The following is a 23,196-nucleotide window of genomic DNA, read 5'->3' as shown; positions in this document are numbered from 1 at the left end:
TAATTTATGATGGTTGATATAAATATTAAATGCACATATTCTAGAATAAATAATTAAGTAAAATATCTGTCAATGTTCGCTTATTATAGTAAGTAAAATATCAGGCTCACCGGCGACGAGGCAAAAGCGCAGAAGGGCGGATTCGATCTCACCTCGTCTAGGGTTTCCCAATCGGATCGGAGATGAAAATCACTGCCCTCCTCGTCCTGAAAACCTCCGGCGCCGGCGACACCTCCTCGTCCTCTTCTTCTGGGGCGTCGGATCCCGTGGTCCTCGCCAACGCCTCCGACGTCAGCCATTTCGGATACTTCCAGAGGTCGGCCGCCAAGGAGTTCATCCTCTTTGTCTCCCGCACCGTCGCCAAGCGCACAACCCCCGGGCAGCGCCAGTCCGTGCAGCACGAAGGTCCTCTTCCGAAATTCATCTTTTCTTTGGTCTGATCCTATGCTTTTTTTTGCTTGGTTTATCCTATTTAAGCAATTCAATTGGTGTGAATCATGCGCATATGTTTCCTCAAATTTATGTTTTTTTTTCTTTTATATAATTTTTTCTAACGAATCAACATCACCATAGCCGGTCCCGAGCCCGAATAAAAGAGGAGAGTTGTGTTAGGTTGTCAGCCAGCGTTAAACTAAGATAAATACTCAATGAATGGATCCATTAAATTATTATGCTAATGTTAGGTTATTCCCTGGAAGGAACGTGTTGCAGGGTCCGATTGTAATATCTCGACAAGGACCGCTACATCTCTAGAACTCAGGTGTAGTGATAAATATACAAGAGTCTGCGTTGTGAGTTCGACTGTAACGTATCAGCAACGACTGCTACATCTCCATGAGAACTTAGATGTAGTGTTAAATAGGCAAAAATTCTCACACCATAGGTTTGATAAAAATATTATAAAAAAATTAATAGTTTAAGATTTGCAACATGAGACATAGGAACTCTCACTGGTAAAGCAATGAAGGTAGTAGATATGATGATTAGGAGAAGAATTAGTATTTTGTATTTATAAGAGACAAAATGAATAGACAAGAAGGCAAAAATGATAGAGAACTCAGATTTTAAGTTATGGTACACATGAAAGAGTAAAACAAGAAATAGAGTGGGTATTGTTATAGATAGCTCGTTAAAAAAATGAGGTTGTAGGAGTAGTTAGAAAAGGAGATAGAATTATAGCTCTCAAGATAGTAGTGGAGAAAGAAATTATAAACGTAATTAGTGTATATACATCCTAAGCAGAATTAGATGAAGATATCAAATTAAAATTTTGGGACGACCTTGATGAAGTATTATAAAATGTTCCGTCAAACGAGATGATTTTTTTAGGAGACGATCTAAATGGGCATGTCGGAATGAAAAATAAAGAATATGAGAGGGTGCATGAGGGTTATGAGTTTAGAACAAAAAATAAAGAAGGAAAAATTATATTGGATTTTGCGATAGCATATAATCTTGTACTAGCTTTTACATTTTTTGAAAAGAAAGAACACTTGGTCATGTTTAAAAGTGGGAATAATAAATCGCAAATTGACTTTCTTATGGTTAGGAAGAGGGATAGAAAGATTTGTAAAGATTGCAAAGTCATCCTTGGAGAAAGCTTAACTATCCAACATAGGTTAGTAGTGTTAAATATATATCTCAAGCATAGTATCAATAAAAGAAAAATATACACGACTCTTAGAATTAAGTGGTGAAAGTTAAAGGATAGAAAGCAAAATATATTTAAGGAAAAGGTAGGAATACAAGTATTAGATGAAATAAATGGCGACTCTAATACGATATGGGATAAGATGGTAGCAAAGTTGAAAATAGTAGTCAAGAGTTTATTTAGTGAGTCAAATGGGCATGCGCCACCAAGTAAGGAATCTTGATGGTGGAATGAGAAAGTATAAAAGAAAGTGAAGGAAAAACGAACAACCTATAAGGAATTATATATTTGTAAAAATGAGAAAAATTAAAAAAATATATACAATGGCCAAGAAAGAACCTAAGAATGCAGTGAATGAAGTTAAGAATGTAATTTTTGAATGGTTATATCGAAAATTGGATACAAAAGAAGGGAAAAGAGATAATTATAGAATAGCTAAAGTGTGAGAGAGAAAGACAAAAGATCTTACTCAAATAAAATGTATTAAAGATGAATGCAATAGGGTACTAGTAAATGATGGAGAAATAAAAGAGCGGTGGAAGAGACATTTTCATCAATTTTTTAATGAACATTAGATGATCAACTTAGCTTTAATTTAATTAGGTCAAATGAGTATAGAAATTTAAATTTTTATTGTAGAATTCAATCTTCAGAAGTAGAACAAGCTTTAAATGAGATGTAAAATGGGAAAGCTACTAGACCAGATGATATTCAGATAGAGATGTGGAAGTGTATAGAGAAACAAAGTATTGAATGATTTATAAAATTATTTAACATGATACTGAAAATAAAAAAAATATCTGATCAATGGAGGATAAGTATTCTAGTTCTCTTATATAAGAATAAGGGAGATGTACAAAATTGTGTAATATATAGAATATTAAACTAATGAGTTATACCATGAAACTTTGAAAAAGAGTAATAAAAAAGAGATTAAGGAATGAGATCACGTGTGATCGAAAATCAATTTGGGTTCATTCTTGAAAGGTCGACAATAAAAATTATACATCTTCTCAGACATCTAATTGAAAAGTATCAAGAGTAAAAACAAGATCTACATATGGCATTTATTGATTTTAAAAAAAATATGATAGAGTTCTAAGAGAAATTATATGGAAAATTATAGAAAAGAGAGGTGTTAGTGTAACTTATATTAAACTAATTAAGGATATGTATTTCTAATAAAGATAGGGTTATATCAAAGATCAGCTCTAAGTCCCTATCTTTTTACATTAATCATGGACGAACTCAGTGGACACATGCAAGATACAGTACCGTGGTTAGGGGTGGGAAAAAATACCGAATTTTCGGTATACCGCACATACCATACTGATATTTACTGTCCATATCGAAAATTTCGGTATACCGAAAATTTCGGTACAGTATAATATCGTACCGAATTTTTCGGTATCGGTATCGGTACGAAATTATTATTTTTCGGTATTTCGGTATATACCGAAATACCTATTATATATCCTCTTATAAATTATTTATTATTTATTCAGGATTTATTCAGGTATTTTTGGAAAGAAAAAGTACTTCTTTTGTATATTAATATTTTAATTGATGTTAGTTGTTATCAATGAACTTTCTTTTGTAATAATATTTTAGTTGTTGTTAATTTTTGTAATTAATATTTTAGTTGTTGTTAATTTTTGTAATTAATATTTTAGTTGTTGTTAATTTTTGTAATCAATATTTTAGTTGCCGTTAATGTTGATTGTGTTTAATTAATGCTTTGTTATTATGAAAGGGATATTATGTTATTATGTGGCTTTTGAATTTTGAATTGATTATCTTTTATTATTTATTATTTTTGTCAAAGTGAGTTTCGGTATACCGAAATTTTCAGTATACCAACATTTTTCGATATGATCGGTATGCATTTTATACTATACTGAAAATTCGGTATACCGAAATTCCGGTATACCGAATTTTCGGTATGGTAACGGTATAAATTTTTTTATGCCGAAATTTTCGGTACGGTATACGGTATCGTATGCAAAATTCGGTATACCGTACCGACCCAGCCCTAACCGTGGTGCATATTATTTGCAGATAATATTGTTTTGATAGATGAGATACGTGATGGAGTTGTAGAGTAAAAATAGAATATATGAAATTTAAGTTTAACAATATTAGACATAACGAGATAATTGTTAAAATAAGAGATGATGAATTGTCTGAAATTGAGAGCTTTAAGTATTTAGGACCATTTTTGCAAGACGATGGAAGGATTGTGAGAGATGTCTTACATAGGATATAAGTAAGATGGTTGAAATGGAAGAGAATATCGAGTATTTTATGTGATCATAAAATACCTCTAAAACTTAAAGGAAAGTTTTACAAAATGGTAGTTAGATCTGTTATGTTATATTGTATTGAATGTTGGATTATGACTCGAGCATATGAGCAGAAGATGAGAGTTGCAGAGATGAGGATGTTAAGATGGATGTGTCGTCATATAAGGATGGATAGAATAAGAAATGAGAGCATTAGAGAAAAAGTCGGAATTGCATTTATTGAGGAAAAATTCTGAAAGACACGTTTAAGATGGTATGGACATGTATTTAGACAACTACTAAATGCTTCAGTTAGGCAATGTGAAACTATGACAAATATGTCTATCAAACGAAGAAGAGGAAGACAAAAAAAGACTTGGTTAGCAACAATAAAATATGATAAAATTTATTTAAATATAGATGATGATATAATAGAAGATAAAGCTCAAACGTAGAAGGATTCATATAGCCGACTCCACCTAATGGGATAAGGCTTAGTTGTTGAATATAATTTTTCCATTCTTGTGAAAAATTAGTTGTCTGTAAGTTCTCAATATGGTATCAAACTAATAATAATACTCGCCATGAATTAGCTGAATTTGGAGTTGCTGAGTTCTATAGCTTACTGTAGTTGTCATTTTTCTCTCCCAAGGTAGGTTTCTTCAGTTGTATTGTGGCTAATAATTAAACTCCTTATTTATTTGATGGTTTTTCAGAGTACAAGGTGCACTCTTATAACCGAAATGGCCTTTGCGCTTTGGCTTTCATGGATGATCATTATCCAGTACGAAGTGCATTTTCTCTCCTAAACACGGTAGTTCCAATTTTTTTTTTTTTTTTTTGCTGGTCATATTACACCTTTTGTTCTCTCTACTTTATCTGAAAGGCGTAGGCAGCTGTTATGTGGTTCCACAATCAGTGTTCCTGTCTTCCTTCCTTTCTTGAATCACGTATATGTATCTGCAAAATATTAGTTAACTTTACAATTTCAATGAACTTGATATTCCAACTCATTATTTCCACTAGACTGACAAAGTGTTAATGGTCAAGGTACTGGATGAATATCAGAAGACATTTGGTGAGTCTTGGAGAGTCCAGCAAACTGATTCTACTCAACCATGGCCATTTCTAACTGAAGCATTGACAAAATTCCAGGCATATCTCTGTTTTAACTGTGGGTTTTCACCAATGTCTAGCATTTGGAATGGTTTGACAACTTCAGTAAATTACATTGTGGATATGCACAAGCTATCCCTTACCTTCTTTGATTGAAGTAATGATTTTACTTATGTCTGTTGTTTCCTATTCCTCTGATAATGTGATAAGTTATCTTACACAGTGCATTTCTTTCTTTGCAATTGAAGGTTGTTCTCACAATTTTGCCACTCGCTTTCAATCCAACTAATTTATTCTGCCTTATTTCAATCTTTATAGCATAAACTTCAATGAATAACTTTGCTCTTATCTCTTTTATTAGGATCCTGCAGAGGCTGATAAGTTACTGAAAATTCAGGGGGACCTCGATGAAACTAAGATTATCCTTGTAAGTATATATTAGTGTGAATACTGAAGAGGTTTTGAAAGTAAACGATGATAGGAAAACAGTGCCTGGTTTTTATTCCTTTTTTTTCTTGTAACTTTTTTATGTTTTGGGAAAATTCATTATTTTGGTTAAATGATTCTAAGAGAAATGCAATGTGATAATGCTTATGTTTATGGTATTCATTCATTTATCTACACAACTAGTCGCAATAAGAAAATCCTTGATAAAGGATTCATAGTAAACTATTTTGAGTTTTGACTGCCTAACATTCCCTGTTCCCTGCTTGGAACCATTAAAAATTTCCATGTTTCAGGTTCATTCTTCACCATACAATACTATGGGCTGTAGAAAATGTGATTTGATACTGCAAAAGATGAATTTATAATTTCTTTCCTTTCCCATTTGGACTTAACCTGGGAGAATATCCATCTTGCCATTGCTTAAATGATTATCATCATGATAGTCCCTCATGAAATGTACACATTTGCAGTTGGGAAATGCCTAGCAATGTTGCTAATTCATTGTAAATCTTTGCCTAGTTCTGAAGCCATGTGATTGAAATTGAAGGAGCATGCAGTATTAGTCTTCTGCCAAATTAATTTGTTTTCTTACAGCTCATGGATATTAAATCGGGTGTTTTTTTTTGGTTTATCCATAAAAAGCTAGTAAATGTTTTCATTTTACTAACAACTGATTGTTATGTGTTTCTTTGAAAATCCATGCAGCATAAAACTATCGATAGTGTGCTCGCTCGAGGAGAAAGGTTGGATAGCCTGGTCGAGAAGAGTTCAGATCTCAGCGCAGCATCACAAGTAAGCTCGAATATGCTTTACTATATATTAGTTCAATTTCACCTTATATTGTATGCATTCACTATGCATGTTTAAAAACAAACTTAGCACTCAGTTTTACAAGAGTTCATTTACATTTGACTTAAAAAATAAGGAAACAAACCTAACATTCTTCTTAGATTGTGTCAGAAAAGGACAACAATTTACAAGAACTAACTCAGACGACTGGTAATTATTATACTCGAAGAAAGCTGGTGAATGATATACTGGAAAATTGATTAAGGGCAGAACATGAATATAATTTTATAGAATGCTTCAAGTATATTTCTATTAATGTGTGTGTGTGCGTGTGTATAAGTTTTAAGGATCTTATATATGGTATGTTAGAAATAAGTTAAAAGATAGGTTTGTTATTAAATTATGTTTTAGCTCATGGGGGATAGAAGGGGTTACCAAACCAATTAGTTACCTTTACTGGCAAGAAATGAGTTCAAGCAGTCAGCGCAAGCAGTGGAAATGCCAGAGTCACAATCCTTGCATTAAGATAGTCTATGGGCCCCCAAGATAAGGAAAACTACAAAAGTGTCCCATGTCGGACCTAGTTAGAACTTTTCCTGGCCATACAATGTTTTTAACATAGAAAGTCGTAGGGTAATATGCATGCATATGCGTTTCTTTATAATGAGCATGGATATACTTGTATTTTGCTATGCCCACATGCGCATGCATACATGCATGTGAGATGGAAGGGAGCAATCCATGTCTGGTCATTTGGAGCCTTTCCTGGCCATACAACGTTTTTAGCCTAGAAGGTTGTAGGGTAACCTTTGTATGTAACGAAAAGGTGTGCATGCATGGGTGTGCTAATACACATTCTTACTTATACTTTGCAATAGCATACGAGGGTATTGTTAGATACTCAAAGCCCAGACTATGACTTCTACAAGGGCAAATTGAAGGCCTTGATTGTCAGCTGAATTTTGACTCGAGAGAATGCTTTTCGTCATCGATAGAATTTGATGAGCACTCTGCCTGAACCAATGACTGCTTCCTGCCACATAGGTCTCTCTTATCCTTGGGCCCCCAAGGCAAATAAGAAAGGTCGTGCAACCTACGGACTATGAAAAGTATACCACTCACAGTAGTATGTACTCATTTTATATATTGACTTTTTCCTGCTTAAGAAGCTTGAATGCAAATGCACTCCACTTCACTGCACTGAGTTTTACGCCATCCAAATCACAATCCATTGGTTTCAAAATTTCGCAGTCAGAATGAACATTCTACTACCTTCAATAATATTTTAATTCCGATCCTTGTTCCATTTGACTTTCTACTTACAGAGTCATTTTAAGCCTGACGATACTCATGTTTGATCCTACGGTATTAATTATTTGTTCATGTGAAGATGTTCTACAAACAAGCCAAGAAAACCAACCAATGCTGCACCATGCTGTGACATTGCAAGAGAAGGAGATTGATGATCAGATCGGCTCGGAATGTATCAAATTTCATTCCATGTACGTGCGCTCGCTCTCTATCTGGATACTAGTTTACATAGCTAGATTCATGCTTTTCATCAATTATATTTCAACGTATCAAGTCTTTGGTCCTTTCATCATCCTGCAAATTATATATATATCCTTTTTCTCTGTTAATTGCTCATGCTGTTCAATCGTAGCGCGTAAATCATTAACATGTAATGTTAATTGTGATGATTACTCAACTCATTCATTTGTATTTGTGTATTTATTCCTTTCTCTGTCTCTCCCAAATGTTGTGCTTTCTAATAATATGATCGACTAGAATAATGAATTGTCATTCCTAGTAATCAGATGGTATTGGTGGTAAATTTTTGGGGATTGGATCTTGACCTTCTTTTTAAATGCATCTTGAAGATTCCACAATCCTAAACATGAGTTTGTCGACAATTGACTGTGTGCCACAGCAATCGATTTTCAGTTGCAATTCTTCATGCTCTTTTCTGACAACATACAACATTCCAAAATCAAACAGACAAACCTCCTATTTTATTTTGTTGGATTCATATAACTATGTTTGTTGTTTCAAGCCTCTCAAGAACGTTGGTGTTATTGATATCTATTAGACAGAACTTCTTCTTCATGTCATACTTCTCTCCAGCAGCTAGCAATACAATTAAGACTATGCTTCAAAAAATCCTCCTGTTTAATTGTTCCATATACATATCACATATTTCTGTTGATCGTGACTCTTTCTCCTTGCAATCATGAAGAAGCATGCTGTTAAAAACAGATGACCTTGACTTTTTGAGCACTCAATGGTCCATCCAATGTGTTTCAATTATCAAATCCTCCGTATGTATATACTTCTGAGTTCTGAGCATCTGAGATATGCAATGTAAAGTGTTTTTGACTGAAAGATCCAGTATGTCTTTTAGCCACATTGAGGAGCCTACAACAAATCTAATGTTAGTGACTAGATTTTGAGTAACATATATGAACAAAAAAAGTACCTTCAGAATCCACAAATTCAACTCCTATCAACACTCTCGTTGAATGCAAGGACTTCTCGTTGAATGCAAATAGTATTGAGAAGACTTAGAATTTCCTCTCTTTTGTCTATCTCCAACAAATTCAAGCTGATCCAGACAAGAAAATAGATTCCCAAAAAAGCAATAATAAAAAGAGGAGGAATACCAGAGAGGCATGAGGCAATTTGTGAATCCATCGCAGGTGGCATGGAAGATAATCTTTGCAAACGGTTTGTTATCCTCGATGATTCTGTCCTTTATGTAGAAGCAAATTAATGGATAATTGAAAATCCCTATTATCCACCGATAAGTATCTAAAAGTTTCAAACACATTAGTATTGACCTAGGATAGGAAGAATCCATTTTGGCACTAAAGAAGTGAGTTAAACTGAATAAATTTAAATAAAAAAATAATAAATAAATAAATAAATTTATAAATTTCATAATATTTAAAAATTTTAATTAATTTGGTTATTTTGATTTTTAATTGAATTAATTAATATTTTATTGTTGGATTTGTTTGATTTTTATTTAAAAATTCAATCGATTCGATTATTTTAAAAAAATTTAATTTATTCTTTCAATTAATGTAGTTTAATTTAATTTTAATTGAAAACTTAATTTTAACCTGTCTTAAATATTTTGATTTCAATCCTACTAATATTTACCTTTTTTATAAACACTTTAATATTTATTTTTTTACACATACAAATATTTTTTAAAAATATATAATTTAGTATTTTTTTTTTATAATTCAGATATCTAAATTTTTATTCAATTAATTCTCGAGGCGAGTTGCTTTTCGCTATCAGGTAAATCTGAAAGTACGTGTGACTTTTCATCTAATAATTAATATTTTAAAATTTTCATTTCCTCAGTTATAATCGAATATTCATTCCACGCGAACATGTCGGGATTTGAATAGTAGATGTGAGTAATTTATTGAAGTAATAAAACAAATAGTTAGAGATACAATTAAAAATTAAAGAGTGGAATTGAAGTGGAAGTTGTAAAGAAACAATAAAGAAAGATTTAAAAAGATGAAATAAAAAAAAATTAGTCTTTTGTTTTGATTTAACTTTAACGATGAGGAACCAAGTTTAGTTGAGGGTTATTTATGATAATTTTGATTATCTATATTTAATCCAAAAGGTTCGATAACTTTAACTTATGCATTTAACTTTTGTTTTGCTCCTAACTTATGTAACTAAAAACAATGCTTTATATAAAAATCAAGATTGATTAAATCGAATTTGAAAGTCATATTCAGTTAATTTAAAATTTTAATTTTTTTATTTATTCAATTCGATTTTGATTTTAAATTTCATAAATCATAAATCGATTAAATTGAAATATCACCAGTTTATTGTTAACAATTAAGAAATCAATATATATGAATTAGACAATAACCATGCAATCAATCAGATTGATTTGATGGTCTAATACCAATCCACGTAATTAAGGATCTTATTATATAATAGAAAATTAATTATAAAAATGAAGAATGATTAAATAAATTCTTATAATTCAGTTATTGTATTTCTTATTTAAAATATTTATTTTCAAAGTTTGTATTTCATCCTCTTGAATTAATTAATTATTATTATTATTCTTTATGTGAAAATTTATTAAGGATCTTAGTTTGTCGTTTACTATGCTTCATCACTTGTTTATCTTTAATAAAAATATTTAAAAATATAAATTGTTTTTAAGAAAAATGTGAAAAATACAAATTTAAAAATCTATTAATAAGATAATAAAAATAAAATGTCTCAAATAATTCTTTTAACAAAACACGTACAAAAATTATTGTATTGTTCTAATTAATGAAGAATATAAATTTAAAATTTCTCCATGTTTTGAGTTGCCATGAAATCTGAGGCTATAAATATGAAGGTCGATAAAATTAAATGTTTATAAACAAATTTAATGTTAGATTCGATAAAAGTTCATTTATATGTGCTCTATATATATAAACAAACAAACAACCGACCTAAATACTAATTAAATGGATTCATTAATATTTATAAATAAAACTTATACATAATTTACTAATAAATTTATTTATTATTATATATAAAAATATAATAATGATCCATAATATATTAAAAATAAATAATCATATAAATTTGACATGTTAGATCAATATTTTATCTAAATTATGAAGACAATAACATCATCAGTTCATATTAAGAAAACAAATAAACATAAATATAACTCAGCTCGTGTACAAGTGCTACAATCACTTTTGTGACCCAACAACTAGATTATTCAATCACTTTTATCTTGTACATTAGCATTCTACAATCATATCCTGGTTCAACAATAAACACAGATTTGAAGGAATACAATTTGAAAAAAGAATTGATCAAGGCCAATGTTCTTCGACATGATTACAGAAAACAATGATTTAGAATAAAAAATAATACTAATACTCCATCGCGAATGAAGGAGCAGTAGTGATACTTTCAGCATTTGTCAGTTGCAACTTGCAAGCAAATAAGTTTTCTCCAACAACTTGATGGTTTGCATGATTGTGTTGTAGTATTGCCAGTTCCAACAACTCATGTTTCAAGAAATCCATAAGTTCATCATCGCTGTTGAAGCCCTTCGATCGCCTTCTTCCATTGCCATGCTCGTTGCTTCGGGTCCTCGAAAGAACTCACCTTTCTCAGCTGAAATGATATGACATTACAATCAGGATTTGCGGCACAGGATATACAAACGGTATCACAAAGGCCTGAGTAGAATAGCATACGGTGCATATCTTGAAATTCGAGGAGTTTGCTACTTGGACATTGAGTTCGTTGGGGTCGTTGGACCAGACTATGCTTGTTTTCGCGGTCATTCGGGATGGATCCACAGAAAGCAACCTGGGGCTGTCAGTAAGGATGAGCTGCACTTTCTTGTTAGTCAATCTTCGAAATTTCTTCAGCTTCGAGGTCATCACGATTGTCTCGTCGGGCTTCAGAAACTCTTGCCTGATGGCCACAATTTAGAAATATTATGCAATGACGAACCAGCTTCTGAAACTTTCTAAAGCACAAAAAGAATAAGAAACAAAGCAACAAAGCATAAATTGGATCGATCTGAAATTTTCAGAAGTTTGAATGCAGGATAATTACTTCATCATATCCGGATTAAACATGGCATGTGGAATGAAAAAAAAAAACAACTATATATGATCGACATTTTCTGGCATGTAAATGACAGGGAGAAGTTTTTGGTGTACCATCTAGAGTCGAAGGAATCAATTGAAGTCAGCCGAAAAACATGAGACTGTGCTTCGGAAGAGGAGGCGGAACCGACATTTGCATTGGGTATGTTTTCTTGGTCGGCAGTGGCATCTCCAATATGTGTGGCATTCCATGGAGTATCTTGAATGTCGAAATCCACACTGGTCTGAATGCAAAAAAAAAAAAAAAAAAAGGGTAGCTATTTGAGTTTGTGATTCTTAACCAAACTTTAGTTGTGTGTAGCAAACAAATAGGGAGTTACATTCTTCTGCATAGCAAGCCTAGGTGCTGGCGTCTTCCGCAAATTCTGCCAATCGATTGCTTTGAAAAAAGGATGGTTCTTGAGGAGAGCATAACCATTTGGTCCAGCACCTAGTCTTTTACTAGGGTCTGTGTCCTGCAATAGAGATGGAAAGAATAAGTTCAGCAATAGAGCTATTATACCACAACAAAGTGTTGCTTACCAATAACTTATCTATAAGATCTCTTGCTTCATCCGAAAAGTACTCGGGAAATTTAACGTCTCTTGCTATAATTCTTTGGAATATAAGCCATTCAGTAGCATCTTTAAAGGGAGATGAACCGGAAAGCATCTGATATATGGTGCATCCAAGGGCCCAAAGGTCATTCCTGGTAATAATGTATAGCTATTCGTTATGTATGATGAATGCCCAACCACTCGGAAGATTCAAACTAAGAGGCTTAATTAAAATTCAGTTATTGGTTAGTCTGAGGTACATTGATAAAGACTAAAGAAGGTGACTAAAAAAATTTATCTATTTCACTGAAAAAATGGGAATTTCCCTCATTAGCAATCAAGTTTTCTTACGCGAAAGCTGCTGGAGCAGAATTAAGAACTTCTGGAGGGATATATGCAGCCGTTCCAACAAATGTGCAAGCCTTTTCATCTAGCAAGCAAAAATAAGATTGGCTTTAGTGTTTCTCCTTAAAATTCTGAACGAGAAACTTCTCCGATATAACTATACTTGCTGAATTTGGAAGAATTGTTATCTGAGCATGCTTGGTAGGCTTCACACTACCAAAGTCGGCAATTTTAATGTGTCCATCGATTGTCAGTAGTAAATTCTCTGGCTGCAACAAATGAATATAAAATAAGCAATCTTGCACAAAGACTCAGATTCACATATCCATTACTTACCTTGATGTCCCGATGAATTATTCCCATGCTATGAATATATTCCAAAGCATCAACAACTTCAGCAGCATAAAAGCGAGCCTCATCCTCGGTTAGACGACCTTTCTGCAGCCATCCAACAAAATATTTATAGAAAATGAAATTAAAAAACTCAATGAGAAGAAATGCCAATTCATTCAACAATTACCCGGGTTATTTGATCAAATAGCTCTCCACCTTCACAACACTCAAGTGCCATGTCTTCGAAGTAACATCAATATGCAATGTTAAGATCATATCATCTAACTCGGATAAATGCAACATAGAGTATACACAAACAGATGAAACTGAAATTTGTGGCTAAAATGTAAACTTACAAAGAGAGTAAGCATCTTGGAATGTAAAACAAAGCTTGATTATCCCAGGATGTTCCAACTGATCAAGTAGTATACGTTCCATCTTTACATAAGATACTTTATTTTCTTTCGCAATGAACTTCTTGTCCATAATTTTCAAAGCATAGACATTTCCTGTATCATTTTTCTTCGCTTTGACTACCTGAGATAGAAGACAAATCCGTCAACATAATCACCTTAACTACTATTCTCAAATTAACAATTAAGTAAAGCCATATAAAGAAAAGACACTGCATTCCATGTATAACTCTACAAAAAAAAAATGGAAAATTAAAATTGAATACTAACTGTATATTCTATCGTTCATCATCATGGGTATGTATAATAATTTTCTTCGTGTCTAGGATCAGTGACTTATGAGTCTCCATCAGCCAATAGGCCAAGCAAACAGAGCTAACAGTTTGTTTTCTCTTTGGCTTATCAAATAACTACAATATTTTGAGGTATAACCAAAGTTTAAATTCTAGCCATTACTTATTCTGCAACTCAAATGGAAAATAAACTAAGGCAAACTCTATAAACATGACTCTAGTACACAGATACTAAACTTTGCATGCCGAAGCAGAACCAAGTGTGGAAGGAACCGAAACGAGAAAAAGATGAAAAATTTTAACCAAGAAGGGCATTCTGGAGTCTCAACTCTAGCCATTTTAACAAAGGTGGCATCTTTCCAGATATAAATGTATATTGACTGAGATTGCTATGTGTTCCAATTGGGAGATATCCAACTTGTCGTCTGTCATAGTTTCACATCTGTGGTTAAGAAATCTAGACCTACTATAGGAGCTCCTATTAGTACACAATATTATGACTCCCACTTGCTTGCTAATAAGCCCCTCTCTCTTTGTAACTCTTTTTACATGAATTCACATCTAAATCACCATCTCAATTCCCTTACTTCTTCCCAACTATAGGACTTTTCACAAAATGACAATGGCAATATCTTCTTTCTTTATCAATGGCAGTAGATCTAGCACTGATAAATTATTTTGTTCTTATTAATAAATTATTTAATAAATGTTTATCAATGGCAGTAGATCGAGCAGCAGCAAACGGGCGTGGAAAGAACAAATGAAGAAGGAAGAGATCAAAATTGACAGAGGAAAGACCTGACCTTTGAGTAGGATCCGGTGCCCAAGAGCTTCCCCAGCTCGAAGTCATTGACGGTGAATTGTTCCTGCGGAGCCCTAAATGCAATGCTATCGGTCCTCTGCACTGCCTTGCTCCCACCCCCTCCGACCGCCGGCTGTTGCTGCAACCGGAGCTTCGTCTCGAAGTCCCTCTCCATCACCTCCTCAATGCCACCCCAGACGGCCCCCACCAGCTATCTACCCATCCTCTCTTCTCGGGGCGAGCGACGATGGCCCGTCACGGCCTCCGAGGACGGGGGGCGGTCAACGAGGACCCGCGAATCATCTCTTTAGCTCGCCGTCATCGACTCCTCCGCTGATCAAAGGGAGGAAAAGCGAGGGCTTCGCCTGCTACAGCGGCAGCCTTAAACCGAATCTTTAACCGTCCCCGAGGAGGCGATTACTTGCTCTCGGTTTGGCCAAAGATCGCAGATTCCGATCGTTATCGGGCTAGAAACGAGGATTCGGGGAAGGAAGGGATCGATCGGCGATGGGATTGAGGCGTCGGAGGAGAGGATCGAGAGGGAGGAGGAGGTTCCCACATGGCGAGAGAGACGAGGCAACGAACGAAGCTCAAATATTCGATTTTATTCCTTTTTTATTATATTTTTGTGGGACCCACTTAAAACGACCAACAGAACGGCAGGTGTGATGGTACGACTTTCAAGTGGGTAAATAACAAACAAACTCCTTTTTTATTTTATGTTTTTGTTTTTGGAAAAAGAGATAATTCTAATAATTTCTTAGAAAAGTAAAGGCGAGATACTGATAAAATTAATATAAAAATATTATTTAACAAGTTCAATCATATTATTCCAATATAAATATGATTAATTTAATTTATTAAGATGATAATTTGAAAAATAAAGAACAAACTAAAAGGTATTATTTAATGCAAACCATATGAGAAATGCTACGCTGCGACAATTCCGTGCGCGACCCGTGTGCGACTCCATGACTCACCGCCACTACTGTCGCCGTCACTGTGTCGTCCGGCCATCGTCGGGCGCCGCCTCGGTCGTGATCAACACGCCACTTACCACCGCTCCCTCCGATATCGGATTCCAATCGGATAGTGGTCGGAATTCGACAGAATTTGATAAAACAGGAGCTCACAGTGGGGAGCGGCATTTCTAGCCAAATCGCGACCGGTCTTCGACCGCTATTCGGTCGAAATCTAACCCGATCGCCGTCGACAGTGGCACACAGTGGGGGCAGCGTTTTTCGGACAAATTACGTCGGATTCCGGCCACTATCCCGCTGGAATCCGACGTCGGTCGAAGCGCCGACAAGTGGCGCGTCGATCGCGGTCGAGGCGGCGGCCGACGGTGGCCAGATGGTGTGGCGATGGGTCAGAAAGTCATGCACGGATCGCGCACGAATTTATCGCGCAACATAGCAAACCCGCAAACCATCTCATATATAAAATTTTATTGATTTACAGAAAAAAAAAATAATAATAATACCTTGAATGATTGCTATTTTCATAGATCAAACGAACAAAAGGAAGTGAATGCAAAAAGAAGATCAAGGAACAAGAGAAAGCGAGGAGGAAGAAGATCGAGGAGTAGTAGAAGACAAAAGTATTGCATTCTCTAGGCGGGTGACGGCGGTAAGGGATATCGTAGCACTGGAACCAGGCGGAGCTCCTCCTTCCTCACCACGCTCGCGCCGAACACCTCCTCCATGTCCAGCTCTTCCGGCAGCGACGACGTCGTCCCTGCTCTTCTCGGTAGCTCCCAGTCGAAGTAGAAGAGCATCTGTGCCAGTGCGAGATCCACCGTCGCCATCCCGAACGCTATGCCGGGGCATATCCTCCTCCCGGCGCCGAAGGGCAAGAACTCCAGCTGGTTCCCCCGGAAGTCAAACGCGGTGCCCTCGAACCTCTCCGGCCGGAACTGCTCGGCGTCGTCGCCCCAGTAGCGCGGGTCCCTCCCCAGCGCCCACGCGTTGATCACCACCCTCGTCCCCGCCGGCAGCTCGTAGTCCAGCACCCGACACGTCTCCTTAGCCTCCCTCGGCACGAGGAGAGGCAGAGGCGGGTGCAGTCTCAGGTTCTCTTTGATCACTAGCTTCAGGTAATGGAGCTCGCCGACGACTTCCTCGTCGACGAACCCCCTTGGCCTCCCCCGCATCACTTCTCGCACTTCTCCTTGGGCCTTCGCCATCGCCTCGGGGTTCCTCATCAGCTCCGACATTGTCCACTCCACGACTGTCGATGAGGTCTCTGTTCCTCCGGTGAAGACGTCCTAAACATGATTTTTTTTTTCCACAGAAGATTAAAAATTCCCCCCAAATTCTCTTCAAAAGGTTGATTTTTTGTCGAATTTACTCACCAAAATCACAGCTTTGATGTTGTCGAATGTCATTGGGATCTCCATGGTTGCATCGTCTTTGTGAAGCAATAGAATGTCCAGGAGATCTTTCTCGCCATCCTCGCTCTGGTTCTTTTGGTGCTCTTCGATGGCCCCGTCAAGGATCTCGTCGACTCTGCGGTGAAGCTTCTTCAGCTTGGAGGCGAGGCCGGAGATCGAGTCCACCAGCTTCCACGACGGGAACAGATCGCCGACGCAGAAGCCGGACGCGATCATCATGACGTCCTTTATGATAGCAATGAGCGCGTCCTGCTCGGGGCATTTGAAGCCGAAGGAGGCTCGGCAGACGACGTTGTTCGACAGCGTCGTCAGCTCGTGGTTCACGTTCAACGGCCGGCCATCTTCCGCCGCCACCGCCGCGTCGCGCAGAAGCTTGGCGAGCTCCTCCGCGCGGATGGTGAAGAAGGACTTGACGCGCTTGGCGTTGAAGAGCTCAGTGGCGCAGATCTTGCGGATCTGGCGCCAGTAGCCGCCGTAGGGGGCGAAGCCGATGTCCGTGCAGCCGTAGCCGACGATGGAAGGGGAGAGGAGCTGAGGGCGGTAGGCGAAGTTGAGGTCGTGGGTCTTGGTGATCTGCACGGCGGCCTCGCGGGAGGATGCGACGGCTAGGTCGACTTGGCCGAGGCGGACGAGCATGAGGGGGCCGTGGACGCCGGCGAGGTCGCGCAGGGTGCGGTGGAGGAGGCCTTTACGGAGGAGGTGGAGGCTGCCGATGATGGGGAGCTTCGATGGACCTGGAGGGAGGCGGCCTTTGCCGGAGTTGCGGAAAATCATCCGCAGTCCGGCGATGAAGAAGAAGAAGGTGAGGAAACTGAGGAGGAGGAGCAAGAGAGGAGTGAGGTGGAGATCCGCCATGGCAGAGCTGAGCCTGAGAGCAGAGTTAGTAGGTCGAGTTGTAAACCGCATGGGAAGTTAATTATATAGACATTAAAAGAGCTACCCTCTATCATAAATTTTCTTCCGGAAATACCCTTCTTAGTCAACTCTGGCCTAAATCGCTTAAATCCTAGTTAGTCCATCCAGTCAAATAATTTAAATGAATTGGATTTAACCTCCAGAGTTGTAGAAGAGTATAGATGGTGAAGTGAAGCTGAGTAATATTTTCCTCCGTCGTGACTAACTGTAATTTCTCGATTTACCTCCTCACAGCTAGTCGTGAGGCCGATCATGTGGGGTCGCTGGGGTGGCGGATTCTATCTTTTACAGAAAAGTACAGATGATGAACATATAATATTACTGGCGTAATGATCAAAAATCAATTCTAAGAGATGATGACCTAAGATCGATCTCGTCATGCGCCTAATGCTTATATATCTGAATAAACCTTTTTCCATATTCATAGGGCCGACTCTAAGGAGACCATGAAGATAGTAGATCTATCTTTTTTAAATTGATTGGATTGAAATTTTATTAACCTATTCTAAGATGGATTCAAGTAGACTGACCCACCTAGGCTCGTAATCCGAATAGATTGGTCTGTAGCAAGTATGGGTTGATCCAAAGATTGAAAAAATATTTTTTTTTAATTTTAAAATTAAAATAGGAAACTCAATAGACTAGTGAACTTAACTAGTCTAAATCACAATTCAAATTTAAAAATTTTAATTGAATATATTTAAACTGTAATCCAAATTTAAAATTTTTAAATTTTTTTTATTTTTTTTACGTCCATAAGTTGGTCCGTCTAACCCGCAACCTTGGGTTTGATTGAGTTGAAAATTTTTTAACCCATCAAATTAGTAGATCGCCCCTCCTCCCACACCCAATACAATAGATTTCTAAAAGATACCCATTCGTTGTAGATTAATCCGTTTTACAAATTTTAGTCAAAGTCAACTTTGTTATAATAATTTATCTAAAATTATTTTATTTTTAAGTAAACCCGGAAAATGTAAAATAATTTTATCAAAATTATTATAAAAAATAATTTAAAAATAAAATTTTTCTATAAAATACATCTCTTTTAAGGATAAAATAAAAGATATTTTAAATCCTAATAGATATGATGAATATTTTAAAGATGGAACTTTTAACTTTTAAATATATATAAGTTGCATCTGAAATTTATTCGATAAATAAATTGTAGAAAAAAAAGTCGTTTATTTTTAATTCAGACATTTAGATTATAAAAAAAAACTTCTAGAACTTTTGGCTCATCATGTATAAAGGAAACATGTGATCCATGAATCCATTATAATACAACAAGTATGATCCTCATTGATTACGAAGTATTATTAAATAAGGTGTAGTGTATTTTAATACAAATTGTCAGAATTCAATCATACTCGTAATAATTATTCTTAGCATATATATCAAAATATTTGATTATGAAATTTAAAATAAATCACGAGTTCCCCATTAATTTTAAATTATACCTGTTTATTATTTTCCATCTATAATTTATTAGTTAATTCGACATGTTTTCCCAACTGCGTTAACTAAGCATTCTATTTCTAATTGAAAAATAAATAATAATTATAAAAAAATATTTTAAAAATTCCAATTGATGAGTGTGGTGCATCACGCGGGGTGGGTTCCACTCTACGTTTGACTAAGTAGATAGATTAGACTCGTTCCCTAACGCTCTGTTTGTTTACTTGGGTGGATGAATTTAAAAACCGAAGAAAATTTTCACACGGAAAGTTTTCTTTTATTTTGTTAGGAGTGTTTACTTGGTAGAGAATAATGATAATTCCAGTAGCCACATCTCTGGGGATGGTCAAGGACAAAGTCGATCCCACGGAATACTTGATAGAGAATAATGAACAGACGAAAAATGATTTTTCATCAGCGGATCAATTTTTATATCTATCTTTTCTCTCTCTCTCATCTCCACCCTCAACCTTGCGAGCCGTGAGTGATTGCAAACCGCCTTGCACGATTGCTTTTGAGCAAGGTGACACTGCGTGGTCACTCATGCAGAGCGACACTAGGCCTGACCTCGGCCCGAGTCTGGGTCCACCTCGGTCTGGGCCCATAACCAGGTCAATGGGTCGGGTATCCGTCCTAATTCACGAGTCGGAATTAGTGCAGTTAAATGGATCAACCTATGACGGGACGGGCCAACTCATCAAAAAACTCATCATATGATGGGGTGGGGTGGACTAACCCGCCATCTTAACCGGCTAAGAAATTTCTAACTCAATCCAATTTAAGACGGATTGTAGATTAAGCAGGCCAACACATGAGCCAATCAAAAAATAAAAAAAATATATATAAGATTGAATTTTGTTACGTTTAAGTTGCGGATTTGATAAGTTAAGTCCACCAGTCCACCAAAAAATAAAAAATGTATATAGAAAATATTGAAGATTTTAAGTTTAGTTGTAAATTAGGTGAGTTAAAACCCATGAATATATTAAAATTTCTATTTTTATGTTAAATTTTAAAAGAAAAAAATTCTCAACTAGTGGGCCAACTCAAGCACACCGGAAGCTAACCAACGTAGTAATGAACTTAGGCAAGCCAACCCATCTTGACCAACTTTAAAATGGAGTGATAAAATATCAATCCAATTCACTTAAATTGTTTGACAAGGTTGATTAATCTAAGGGACCGAATCCAAATTGATGGCTCTAGTTGAAATCGTTATCGACCCAGCAGAGTGTCGGACCGGTTACGATTTCGATCCCCTAAAAATTGTCGAATTGACCATTAATTGCCGATTCATTTTTTTTTTTGGAACCGCCGATTAGTGCATGTTACTCTCCAAACTCTATAAAGAGAACTCATTTCATTATTTCCATATACATCTTCTCTACCCCTCATTCTAAATTTTGTAATCTCTACACACTTTCGACTCCAATTTTACAAGCTTTGAACTTCCACTTTCGAGTTCCGACTAAAATGGAAGGAGACCGAGTAGCTTCATCATCTTGATCTCGGATGATAAGAAAATAGTGAATTTGAATAAGGAACTCAACCTCAACATTCAATCCACCGATGATAAAACCAAGCAACCTCTGACATTTGAAACACAAGGAGATGCAATTATTTGTAAGGTTCGGGAGTTCCACCTTTAAAATCTACTCTTTTTATTAAATATTTTAAAACTATTACTCTTCTATCAGGAAAATTATGTGCAAAATATAAGCACGACAATGCTTCTTACAATTCCAAGCCGGCGGTAGCTATGGATCGTTGAAATGACATATAAAAATGAAACACCCGACATAATATGGAATCAACCATTCTCAAGAATAACTATTTAGATTTTCCATTAGTGGAAGTACTGATTCTAATTTATTTTTATATTTTGATAATAAATTATGAGAATTATTAGCTAGATTTGTTTCCGTAGAATATCTTTCATTTAATTTTGGATCTAAATGCACTTTTGAATATTTTTGTAAAGAATCTTTTAATCCATCTGCGAAATGTAATCTTATAATTATGCTTACTCATACAATTAAAAAATTAGTACAACAATGGAGGAAAATTAATTGAAGAATTTAGTAAATTAAATAATAAAATTTCTTTATGTTCAAATATTTAGAATGATCATGGATAAACACATTTGTTTATGAATGTGATTTGTCATTGGATCGATAACTCCTGAAATATTCCAAAAAAAATTGTTACTTATAGAGTTTTTAATGAATCACATACTGCTTATAACATCTTACAATTATTATATTTAATTTTAGAAGAGTATGGATTAACTCATAAAATATTTTCAATACAATTTGATAATGCTAGTCCTAATACTATTAGTATTGAAGAACTAAAATTTATATGTTAACCTATTATTAATGGTTTATGTTTTCATATTGGTTGAGTATGCTATGTTTTAAATTTATGTGTTTATGTGTTTAAGATTGATTAAGAGTTTTAAAAAATCATATTAAATCAATTAAAATGATTATTTTTTATTTATGGTCACATCTATATATAATAAAATAATATGGTAGATTTTATAAAACTAATGAAATGAGATTTAAAATTTTTTTATGTGATATATTAACACGTAAGAATTCAACATATCAATTATTACATGATTTATTTCAATATAAAAAAATTATTATATTTATTTTTTATACAAACTATCAATAATACTAATATATATTTATTTTTGCACCAATAGAATATTTATAATAGTATTTATGAAAATTTTAAAACATTTAATGCTACAACGGAATAACTTTTTGATTTTTATTATTTTACTTCTCATTTAATTTTAATAAATTTTTGTAATGTAGTATTAGTATTAAATGAAAAATATTAACAAAGAATTTTTATCTCCTTGTATATTAGTAATGAATGCCAAATGAGAATTTTTTTATTCCTAAAATTTATTTAGTTGTATTTATTTTAGACCTTAGATATAAATTAGAAGTTTTATAAAAAATATTAATTTTATATTATGACATTTTAATTCTATCTAAAGATTCTTTTTCCTCATCCTAATAATATTGTATATAATATTAGAAATTATTTATATGATATTTATAAAGAATATAGTATAAAATATGGAATACAAACTAATATTTTTGAAATACAAAATACTATTAGTAGTAATTTAAAACTTACAAAAGTATAACTTTTATTAAAAGAACGGATAAAATGTCCATGAGGATCTTCAAGTTCCATAAATGAACTTGAGAATTATTTTACAACTTCTTTTGATTTTAATAAAGCAGATAACAAAGTGGATTTTGATATTCTAAAGTGGTGATCACAGAAGACTTAAATCTTTCCTATCATGTCCATGATCGCCAAAGAAATTTTAGTTTGTCTAGTGTCAACAATTACTGTGAAACAGATATTCAGTGCTGACGGTAATATATTGGATAAACGACGATTGACTTTGTCTCTCGACTCGTTTGAAACTCAAGCATTACTCGACAATTAGATCAGAGTCAAAAAAAATCCAAGGAATGCAACTTTCAAATGATGAAGTCGAAGAATTTGATATCGAAGGAACAAATATTATGGGAACTAGAAACCAAAGTAAATAAAAATGTCACTTCTTAAGGTAAAAAGATAAGAAAACTACGTGAGTTTTAATTCCTTTATATCCTAAGAGGATACATAGGCAACTTAAATAAGTGTAAGCCCTTTTTATTTTCATTTTTTTTATAAATTTATAAATTTAATTTTTTTAATATAATAATATTGAAATTGCC

General features: G+C 34.9%; 3 protein-coding genes across 3 annotated transcripts; 1 reads left to right on the top strand and 2 right to left on the bottom strand.

The window, feature by feature from the left end:
* The first annotated feature begins 87 nt into the window (after window positions 1-87).
* On the top strand, window positions 88-8,015 carry LOC141830860 (VAMP-like protein YKT61). Its single transcript, XM_074718303.1, has 6 exons — window positions 88-405; window positions 4,650-4,747; window positions 4,984-5,088; window positions 5,411-5,476; window positions 6,202-6,288; window positions 7,676-8,015. The coding sequence occupies exons 1-6, from the start codon at window positions 183-185 to the stop codon at window positions 7,724-7,726; spliced, it is 630 nt and encodes a 209-aa protein (XP_074574404.1). The 5' UTR covers window positions 88-182; the 3' UTR covers window positions 7,727-8,015.
* A 3,025-nt stretch (window positions 8,016-11,040) lies between these two features.
* On the bottom strand, window positions 11,041-14,881 carry LOC141830902 (3-phosphoinositide-dependent protein kinase 2-like). Its single transcript, XM_074718349.1, has 11 exons — window positions 14,681-14,881; window positions 13,528-13,708; window positions 13,359-13,411; window positions 13,175-13,276; window positions 13,002-13,107; window positions 12,845-12,923; window positions 12,480-12,645; window positions 12,278-12,412; window positions 12,012-12,181; window positions 11,538-11,760; window positions 11,041-11,454 (listed from the first exon to the last, which is right to left on the bottom strand). The coding sequence occupies exons 1-11, from the start codon at window positions 14,852-14,854 to the stop codon at window positions 11,371-11,373; spliced, it is 1,473 nt and encodes a 490-aa protein (XP_074574450.1). The 5' UTR covers window positions 14,855-14,881; the 3' UTR covers window positions 11,041-11,370.
* Window positions 14,882-16,291: 1,410 nt separating this feature from the next.
* LOC141830543 (cytochrome P450 71D7-like) lies at window positions 16,292-17,926 on the bottom strand. Its single transcript, XM_074717953.1, has 2 exons — window positions 17,033-17,926; window positions 16,292-16,945 (listed from the first exon to the last, which is right to left on the bottom strand). The coding sequence occupies exons 1-2, from the start codon at window positions 17,924-17,926 to the stop codon at window positions 16,292-16,294; spliced, it is 1,548 nt and encodes a 515-aa protein (XP_074574054.1).
* Between the last annotated feature and the right edge of the window lie 5,270 nt (window positions 17,927-23,196).

Source organism: Curcuma longa, chromosome 6 (genome assembly GCF_044706935.1).
Source record: "Curcuma longa cultivar G26 ecotype Majalengka, Jawa Barat chromosome 6, ITB_CL_G26_1.1, whole genome shotgun sequence".
Taxonomy (NCBI): Eukaryota; Viridiplantae; Streptophyta; class Magnoliopsida; order Zingiberales; family Zingiberaceae; genus Curcuma; species Curcuma longa.
This window is presented reverse-complemented; position numbering and strand designations above follow the sequence as displayed.

Excerpts from the sequence above, each read along its gene's own strand:
- LOC141830860 (XM_074718303.1), top strand. The coding sequence starts at position 183 with ATGAAAATCACTGCCCTCCTCGTCCTGAAAACCTCCGGCGCCGGCGAC. Across the intron at positions 4,748-4,983 it reads CATTTTCTCTCCTAAACACG|GTACTGGATGAATATCAGAA; the intron begins GTAGTTCCAATT and ends TTAATGGTCAAG. Across the intron at positions 5,089-5,410 it reads AAGCATTGACAAAATTCCAG|GATCCTGCAGAGGCTGATAA; the intron begins GCATATCTCTGT and ends CTCTTTTATTAG.
- LOC141830902 (XM_074718349.1), bottom strand. The coding sequence starts at position 14,854 with ATGGAGAGGGACTTCGAGACGAAGCTCCGGTTGCAGCAACAGCCGGCG. Across the intron at positions 12,182-12,277 it reads GGCTTGCTATGCAGAAGAAT|ACCAGTGTGGATTTCGACAT; the intron begins GTAACTCCCTAT and ends TTTTGCATTCAG. Across the intron at positions 11,761-12,011 it reads GATTCCTTCGACTCTAGATG|GCAAGAGTTTCTGAAGCCCG; the intron begins GTACACCAAAAA and ends TGTGGCCATCAG.
- LOC141830543 (XM_074717953.1), bottom strand. The coding sequence starts at position 17,926 with ATGGCGGATCTCCACCTCACTCCTCTCTTGCTCCTCCTCCTCAGTTTC. Across the intron at positions 16,946-17,032 it reads ACATCAAAGCTGTGATTTTG|GACGTCTTCACCGGAGGAAC; the intron begins GTGAGTAAATTC and ends AATCATGTTTAG.